At 40.5% G+C, this 10000-nt stretch overlaps 1 protein-coding gene across 1 annotated transcript in view; it reads right to left on the bottom strand.

Annotated features, from left to right (window-relative positions):
* Positions 1-8353, bottom strand: part of LOC131960515 (ankyrin repeat and sterile alpha motif domain-containing protein 1B-like) — a 118625-nt gene extending 110272 nt beyond the window's left edge. The window contains exon 1 of the mRNA XM_059325751.1: positions 7680-8353. Coding sequence (XP_059181734.1) covers positions 7680-7810 — 131 coding nt within the window. The 5' untranslated portion in view covers positions 7811-8353. The remainder of the gene's footprint in view (positions 1-7679) is intronic.
* Between the last annotated feature and the right edge of the window lie 1647 nt (positions 8354-10000).

Raw genomic sequence — 10000 nt, 5'->3', positions numbered from 1 at the left:
CGTCTCCTCTATCCTGGTCTCCTCTATCCTCGTCTCCTCTATCCTCGTCTCCTCTATCCTCGTCTCCTCTATCCTGGTCTCCTCTATCCTGGTCTCCTCTATCCTCGTCTCCTCTATCCTCGTCTCCTCTATCCTGGTCTCCTCTATCCTGGTCTCCTCTATCCTGGTCTCCTCTATCCTCGTCTCCTCTATCCTCGTCTCCTCTATCCTCGTCTCCTCTATCCTGGTCTCCTCTATCCTGGTCTCCTCTATCCTGGTCTCCTCTATCCTGGTCTCCTCTATCCTCGTCTCCTTTATCCTCGTCTCCTCTATCCTGGTCTCCTCTATCCTCGTCTCCTCTATCCTCGTCTCCTTTATCCTCGTCTCCTCTATCCTGGTCTCCTCTGGACCACAGATGATGTCACGCTGTCCTCATGGAATCATATTCACTGTTAATATCTCTGGATGTAAAGCAGCTTACAGGAAAATGATACTTTCCTGCTTCCTGCTGCTGTACTAACAGGAGTATCCAACAGTACATTTAACCTTACAAACTATCCAAATTCTTGTTTGGTTTTTTTTCCTGACAGCTTGTGCAATATTTGTAACTAATTATGAATATTAAGCTAATTAAAATACTGGATGTGTTTGGGTTGCTGCTGCTGTGAGTCAATGAGTCTCTGTGGTTCTTCTGAATATGAACGCTTCACTGAGAATATTTCCATCATTTAAACACAATCACAGCTACTGGATGGATCCCAGAGCATCATCATCATCATCATCATCATCATCATCATCATCATCTGTGACTAATATCTGATGAGTGGAGAACGATGTCAGAGCGTTTTAGAGAAATGTTCTGTTTGTTTCCAGCACAGAGATCTGAACACACAGTCACCATGTACAGGATGGTCATCTAACAGCTATTCTCAACCTGGGGGTCCCGACCCCAATTAGGGTCTCGAGATGATTTCTGGGGGTCGTCAAATCATTTTGGAAGTCAGCTCTGTCTCCACTGTGTTAATGTGTTCATGTGTTAATGTGTTTTAGTCTTTTTGGTCAGTTAATGTCTTTTTTTGGTAATTTTGTGTCTTTTTGGGTAATTCTGTGTCTTTTTTTGGTAATTTTGTGTCTTTTTTGGTAATTTTGTGTCTTTTTTTGGTAATTTTGTGTCTTTTTTGGTAATTTTGTGTCTTTTTTTGGTAATTTTGTGTCTTTTTTGGTCATTTTGTGTCTTTTTTGGTCATTTTGTGTCTTTTTTTGGTCATTTTGTGTCTTTTTTTGGTAATTTTGTGTCTTTTTTGGTCATTTTGTGTCTTTTTTTGGTCATTTTGTGTCTTTTTTGGTCATTTTTTGTCTTTTTTGGTCATTTTGTGGTCAATTTGTGTCTTTTACAGTCATTTTGTTTCCGTTTTTGGGTCATTTTGTGTCTTTTTTTTGTCAATTTGTGTCTTTTGTTGGTCAGTTTTTGTGGTCAATTTGAGTCATTTTTTTCCTAAATTTTATGTAATTTTTGTGTCATTTTGTGGTCAATTTGAGTCCCTTTTTGCTTAATTTCATGTAATTTTTTGGTCAATTTGATTCTTTTTTGGGTCATTTTGTGTCTTTTCTGACAAATCCCAAAGTATCAAGTTGTTACTTTCCAAGGAGTCTCTGGCTTGAAGCTGACTGTTACACACTCAGGAGGTCAGAATGGACCTTTAAACTGATAGCAAAGGACTTAGATTAAAAGGAACAATAAAATATAAAAAAATATATATAAATGCACAGACAGAGAGATGTTTTAGTTGTTGTCTGCTTCATTATTTGTCCAAAACTGCAGGGGTCACGGACAACATGATGTTAGATTTGGGGGTCGCGACTCAAAAAGGTTGAGAACTACTGCTGTAGAAGACAATATGACCCATTAAACAGCAATGACATCATCCAGTATTGATTTCCTACCATCACATGGGATCATCTTCTCTGATACAGTATATTATGTGAGTTCATGTTCATGTCCCACTTGGTGGTTTCAGTGATTCTCTGAGTGAAAAGACGAACCTCATGACTCAGGAATGCTGTGACGGCTCAGAGGCCTTAAGATGGGAAACTATGCATCGATTCCCAGAGATCATTCCCACAACATGAAGCTGCTCTCACTCCTCCAGCCGGACCTGCTGACTCACTATCTGATCACAAACAGCTTCCTGTTAGGGAGCTGCGTCACTCACACACACACACACACACACACACAGATGTACACGTGTGTGTGTGTGTTTTACAGACCTCTCCTCATGGTCCTGACCCAGTCAGAGCCCAGTGTGTGTAACACAGAAGACATTAACACGATGAACAGATGCACCAGTCTGACCTCTGACCCCCTCCACGCTGCATGTCATTCTGCTTTTAAACTTTTATTCTGAAGTTCAACTACTGTATATACACTACTGGTCAAAAGTTTTAGAACACACCAACTTTTCCAGAATTTAATTGAAAATGATGCAGTTTAATGTCTCAGTGTACTCTGAAATTAATGCACATTTGCAACATTTAAAATTCTTTATTGAGCATGATAGTGTTTTGAAAGTGAAAAAAAGACACAAAATGACCAAAAAAAAACACAAAATGACTAAAAAAGACACAAAACGACCAAAAAGACACAAAATGACAAAAAAAGACACAAAATGACTTACAAAGACATGAAAAGAATTCAAAAATGGACAAAATAGCCCAAGACTCCATAGAGTTAAGTTGTTAACCCATTTCTTGTTCCCTGAAAAAGGCCTACTTGTATAATTCTGAAATGTACATTATTTTCCAGTTTTGGTTAAGCTTACCTTTTTTTATTTACCTCTGGCAGTTCACCACTTACCTTTGGACCCTTTCAAGCTGTTCATTTGACTTGAACTGCTTGAATTTCAATAAAAAACTGGAAAAATTGGGGTGTTCTAAAACTTTTGACCGGTAGTGTATATTTATCTAAAAGCTGCATTTATTCCAACACTCTCCTTTATCATGTCGTTCTTTAATCTCCTCAGTGAGCTTTGAATTAATTCAGCGTCCTGTAAATAATCACTGTCCTTCAATAAGTTTAATTACATTTTAATGTGCAAAGCAAACAAACTACACAACAGTGTTTACAGTTTGTGAATGTGGGTTTATAGATTCATACAGTAATGAAGAGTTGGGTGAATATTCTCAGTTAAGCTTCTTATATCAACACAAACTCACAGCATGAAGGACAAACAAACATCATCAGACAAACGTTTCAGACGACGAACCGATTCTAGTAAAGTGATGTATCAGTCTGTATGCTCAGTAAAAACTATTGATTATTGATTTGGTAACACCTAAACCATCTTATGACAACTCAGCAACTCTACAGCCAGATTAATTTTTTTTTTTTTTTTTCTCTGTTATTTCTTTCTTTTCTCCTTATTGTTGTATAGATTTATGATGATTTTAAACTCTAAGCTATATTTATACAGGGTTTATTTATTTTATTTTTATTTTTCTCAGGGTAAATGTATATTGTAATTGTTTGTAATTTTATTCTATTTTGTAGATGGGGTAATTGTATATTGGATTTTTATAGTATTGTGATTTTGTATGTAGTTGTAAAAGCCCAACTAGGGACGGGAGTTAAATTAGCTGAAGCTATATCTCTGTATGCAGCACATCAGATGCATGTCCTGTATCTATGCTAGCTGCATTGTCCCTATCAAATAAAATAAATTCAATAAAGGCCATGAGGCTGAAAGCTGCAGAACATTCCCAGTAAGTGAACCTTGTGTGATAAAAGCTAACGCGCTAATTCTCAGCAGGTAGTTTCACATCATTCATTCATTCTCCTTCACCGTTTATCTGCTCTGGTTGCAACCTGGACAGGTCAGCAGACACATAGAGACAGACAACCATGCTCTCATACACTCCTACGGGCAATTTAGAGTCACCAATTAGACCTAGGTGCATGTTTTTGGACTGGGGGAGGAAACGGAGAACCGTAGAGAACCGTAGAGAACCACGCTGGCAACATGAAGAGCAGCAGGCCAGAGTCCAACCACTGCACCAGTATTACTGATGATGTTGTGAAAAAGGTTGTTTTTGGTTTAAAATAACTACAACAAACAGGAAGTTTTCTCAGGGGGCGTGTCCTGAGGCAAAGTGGGCGTGTCCTTCAGCCTGCAGACACTTCTCTGTAGGCCTCATGCACAAAGTGATAAATGAACAGATTTTCTTCTTTTTTTTGTTCAAATCAAGGATTTCTGCTTATTTTGTTAGTATGCATTGATTTCTGGGTTTAGCCAGCAGTTTTATTATTTTTTCTCTACTCTTCAAGAAAAAAAACATATTATAAATGATTGTCGAGTGTCGAGACCTCTTACACAGATAAGAGAAACATCTCGTTTTTCACAGCCCACAAACTGTTTGACCGACAAGGAAACACAACTTTTAAATTTGAGGAACATAAAAACGCCACATAAATATAATATAATCATAATATATATATAAATATAATTGGTTCTTATATATAATAGATTATATAATAGTGTTGTTTTAATGACTGATGTTTTTTGTTTTCTCCTGTAACAGCAGCACTGATGCTCTGGAAAATCATGTTTAACAGTTTGTTGATTTCACTTCTGCTGAAGTTCTTTGTTGGCATTTTTCCCATTCTTGAACACGTATCAGAGTATTAGCATAGAGTCAAACACCTGTCCTTACTGAGCTTCAGGCTGGTTACCTGGGCCAATAAATGACTCTGATCAAGTGGGATTTATCATTCAACAAACTGCATGACAGCAGGTTTGGATGGTTGAGACTGAAGTTAAGAGAAATGGAAGAGAATGAAGCTGCATGAGGCCTAATATTTATTATTTATATTATTATAATATTTAATATTAATATTTACCATGTACACCACATTAGTTTAGCATGTTAGCATGTAGCTTTGCAGGTGTTCACAAATCTCACTTAATGGCGTTCCATCAAACACTTCTCACTCAAACTGCAGTTTGTAATCACACAGCAAGCCTACTTCTCTTTTTATGAAGGATTCTGTGGGAACCAACAGAATAAAAGCTCCAGCGTGCAAGTTGCTTCAATGATTCTTCCCACCTAAACATTTATCATCTGAGAGAGGAAACGATGTGAGGAAAGGAGAAGAGAAACACACGGACATCACTAACCAGTAAACAACGTAAACCACAGGAGCCATGTAGGAACCACTGACCACTGGTTGAGGTCAACTTTTAGAACAAATCATCATCATCATCATCATCAGCTGCTGCATTAATGTCAGAAAAAACAGACATTTTTCATTGCAGCTGTTGCACGTTTGCAGAACTACTCAAAGCGTTGTAGCTTCCTCTGTTTGCAGGAGGAAGCTGGTCAGAAACTGAAGCCAACTTCCACTGAATTAATGTTTAAATGAAGCGGTTTCTGTATTTTAGAGAAGTGAAGGCCCTGCAGGAGTCCAGAGCCAGTTCATGAACTCCTGGTACGGCCTCCTCCTCTCCATGGAGCCACCTGAGCCGGCCAGGAGACGTTCTGCTGGAGGCGCTGCTCCTCCTGGAGGCGCTGCTCCTCCCAGACGCCTCCTCCTTTCATCTCCTAATCACCTGCTCAGCCTCAGCAGGGCCGGGGAGGCTGCAGGGCGGACCATAAGAGACAATAAGAAGCTCAGCAGCAGTTGTTCTCGCGGCCAGGCTGAAGCTTTGTGGTCTGAGAGAAAAGGAAGCTGGCTAATTCCTGGTAAAGATTCTAATGTTTGTTATGGAGAGCTGAGCCACGCAGACACGTCACCAGATATAACGAGAGATAACGGGGACATTAGCTGGTTTATAGGGACGCTGACTCAGGACTCAGGGCTTCAAGGTGAAATCTGAAGTAATGATGAGCAGATTAAAACTCTCTGGGCTCTGACCACTTCTCCTCCTCTAGACAAGATACGCTTCACAGTGGTTTCATATTCTAGTTGTCGTGGTTATTTTATATCTGGACATTTAGTCATTTTGCAACTGTTGCAAGTGTTTGTTGTGGTTTCGGTCTGTTTGTACTGTTTTTGTGTCTCTTTGCAATCACTATTTCTCTTTGTGGTCATTTTGTATCTCTGCTGTCATTCTGCAACTGTTTCTAGTTGTTTTGGTCTGTTTGTATTCTTTTGTGTCTCTTTGCAATTATTCTTTCCCTTTGTGGTCATTTTGTATCTCTTCATCATCTTTTTTCATCTCTTCGTGGATTTTTTTAGTTCCCTTTGCATCGCTGTGTACTCTACGCTGTGTTTTCTAGGTCTCTTTGTAGTCTTTTTGTGTCTTTGTCATTATTTTGCATCCCTTAGAGGTAGTTGTGTATCTATTTGTGGTCTCTTTGCAGCTGTTTTGCATCTTTGCACTCTTTGTAGTCTTCTTATGTTTCTTTGTAATCTTTTTGTGTCTCTGTTGTCATGTTGCATTGCTCTGTAGTCGTCTTGTGTCTCTTTCTGGTCTCTTTGTGTGTCTTGCTAGTTGTTTTGGTCTCTTTGTGTCTCCTTGTCGTCATTTTATGGTTCTTTGTTGTCATTTTGCATTTCTTGATAATAGTTTTGTGTCAGGCGGTCAGTTTGTGTCTCTTTTCTAGTCATTTTGCATCTTTGCAGCTGTTTTGCATCTCTCAGTTGTTTTAAATGTCTTTGAGGTTGTTTTGCGTCTCTTCCATGTTTCTACATGTTTCTTTAACTGACATTATTCAGAGGAAGGCCAGCAGAGCCCTGACACGTCTTAGACCTGGATCTGTTCCTGTTAAAGAATCCATCCATGAGAGGAATCAAACATTTTGCCACCTGTTACACAAAGAACAAAGAACATTCCTCACTTTGCTCTCATCCCTATTCCTGGAGGTGATGACGCAAGTGAAATTAGTTTTTTTTAACAAGCAGCCAATCTGAGCCAAATCCACACCACCTTTTTTTGGAAATCCCTGTTTGTTTGTTTATTGTTTATCTTCTGGCACAAAGAAGCTCATGAATACAGAAGTTATTCTGCAGCCAACTTCCTGAATACCTTCACAGCACCACAGAGATGTCCTTATAGGATCAATGACAGAAGAACACCAGCACAGTGACTATTAATACACAAAGACAAGGAACACATGATGGTTTTTGTGCCCTTTTGCACACAGAAAACATGCATGAAGACACTCTAGCATCCATCATGCATCATGACTTTCTTTGGCCTCTCCTTCATGGAATCATCATCTGACAGCTGTCAGAGTGAAGCTGAAGGTACTGTCTGTTCTTTCTGTGCTCAGCCAGCAGACCAGCAGCAGCAGCAGAGAGACGAACCTGTAATAGACTCTGTCACTGATACACTATGAGCCTGGTGTCTGTTGATCCTGCAGCAATGCTGCCTCCATTAAAGAGTCGCTTCATGCAACTATCTTGACTTTGCATCACAAAGCTTTCTGTCTTTCTTTCTTTCTTTCTTTCTTTCATCTCCTGTGTGATGCAGCATGCAGCACAAAGCTTTAAAACCTTCATATGTGCTGCTGATACAATACTGAATATATATATTATGCATTTCACACTGCAGCTGCCTGAAGTGTTTCCTCCTCGGCTCATTTCTGGAGCATTGACCTGTGATGGAGCTGCCTGATCCTGCAGCATGGGAACCCCCCAGGAATCCCCCCGGGGCTCCCCGGACCCTGCAGCGGTCATGAGGAGGATCTGAGCGGGTTCTTACCTGAGGAGGTTGGGCAGCGGGATGGAGCCGGACCCGGACCCCAGGAGCCCCTTCTTCCCACTCAGCAGCTTCTCCACCAGGGCCACATTCCCGGTCCGGGCGGCTTCCAGCAGCTCCTGCTCCTTCCCCATCCCGGACACAAGTTTGCAACGACGGGGTGATAAAAATCCAACAAATGTCCCATAAATCCTAAAGGTGCTCCTCCTCTGCGACCTCCTCCTTCACAGCCCGGAGAGCTCCTCTGGCTGCATGCTGCTGCTGCTGCTGCTGCACGGTGGAAGGTGTTACTGATGCAGCAGACTGCTCCTGGTGCCGAGGAGCCTCGGTCCGTGATCTCCTCCTGGATCTCCTCCTCCTGGATCTCCTCCTGTACCTCCTCCTGGACCTCCTCCTCTATCAGCCCGCTGCCGTGCAGCGACTCCCGGGTGAACCTCGGAGCAAACAGCGCAGCAGCAGGAGGAACCGGGCTCCGGAGAGAATCCCTTAAGTGTGAAGTAAAAGAGAAACCCTGCAGCTTTTAAACCAAACAATGAAAAACAAAGAAGTAAAGTCCTCCTTCCGGTCAGAAGCTCCGGAGCTCCAGCTGTATGAAGCCGGGAGGTGAAGCCCTGAACGCCGCCAGAAGAAGCTCCGAGTCCCGCTGTCCTCTCCACCTCTCACCGAGCTACCGCACTGCCCGGTGCCTCTCACTGAGACTCAGGTGTAAAGTTACCCGGGATGCAGCCGGCAACTTCCTGTTACAGCCTTCAAAATAAAACATTCACTTACTCATGCGTTACAAACTTGACCTCCTGACCTCAGACGTGGGGGGAAATAAAACTAAATTAATTAAATAAAAAGGTTGGAGTGACATTTTTAGACTGTTGTACATGCATGGAGATTAATAAAATAACATTATTATTATTATTATTATTATTGTTCAGGTTTTATTTTAGAACAAATTAAAATGATAATACAACAATCACAGTACCTTAAAAGACACCAGGAACCAGTTCAGCAGTTGCATGACAAGATTATTAAATGTGTTGGACAATCTGATTTAATTTGAGGGGGCCTGAACATTTGATTTTACAGAGAATCGTTTGGTGTCCCCCAATAAATTATGATGTAAAGCCTAATACTGTAAAAATATATTTTAAAAAAATAAAATTAGGATGATTATGACAACAAAATGAAAATGAAAAAGCTTTCTAGCTTTGCTAGCTCAGGTCAGGTAAGACAGGTTAAAAACATGCAAATAAAACAGAAATAGTCAAATAATGATCAATTACAATTGATCTAATAACCAGATATAGTAGCCTATACTGTACATTTCTTCTGATCTTCTATTTATGTCTATTTTATTTTTGCTTTACTATTTTGATTTTGATTTCAAAATTTGTTTTTATTATTAATTACATTTCTTCTCTACATTATGTTTATGTTATGTGCCAATTTTCCAAAGCAATTTCCTTGCTTATTAAACCGGATCCTGATTCATTTTTTCTAAATCTTTGTCCAGGTCATAGGCAGAATAACCTCCTATTTGGAATTAAATACAAATTAATTTAGGAATATTTTAGCACAAAACCTATATTTGACACAATGACCCCTTCAAGAACAACCACTGAAAGGCTCTTAAATACTTTAAAACTGTAATTTAGTGATGCACACACCCCCAAAACCTGTATTGAATTAAAATAAGTTGACAAAGGACACATCTAGAATTTTTAACTGCATTTCTTTGCTTCCATTGTCTGACGCCTAATATTTATTAAATGCATTTCTTGAGACAAAGACAAATGTGATTATGTAGCAAGATATTTAGATATTGATCATCACACTAACTATCAAAAAAAAAGCCTTGATCCTGAACATAGACCGTATGGTCCTGGATTCTACTTTTGCAACTCCAAGCTTTTATTTTGAAAGCCGAGCCTCCGTCTTCCGCTGCCTGTAGAGTCTGGGGCGTGGAGGATGATGATGATGATGCCACAACACCAACAGGAGGAGAAGCCTTTGTTACTCTTTAAAACTCACACTGAACCTCCTGCTGAACCTCCTGCTGCCACTCACACATCAACTCATTACAGCAAACACGCACATGCGCAGTAGCCCCTCTCCGCTGCTGGAGGTGCGTTCACGGCTGGCTGCAGGTTCTGAAAACAGGTAAAATACCTCCCTGTCATGTCAGACAGAATGAAGGCACATGATGATTTCTCTGATCTGTCCACTGACAGCCTGGGAACCAGACACACCCCCTCCCTGCCCCGGTGCATGCTGGGACACGCCTGGTGGCTCCCCCCGCTAATGCCTAATTGGAATTTAACCCTTTATCAGGC

Source organism: Centropristis striata, chromosome 22 (assembly GCF_030273125.1).
Source record: "Centropristis striata isolate RG_2023a ecotype Rhode Island chromosome 22, C.striata_1.0, whole genome shotgun sequence".
In the NCBI taxonomy this organism is placed as follows: domain Eukaryota; kingdom Metazoa; phylum Chordata; class Actinopteri; order Perciformes; family Serranidae; genus Centropristis; species Centropristis striata.
Note: the sequence above shows the minus strand (reverse complement) of the source record. Positions and strands in the feature narration are given on the sequence as shown.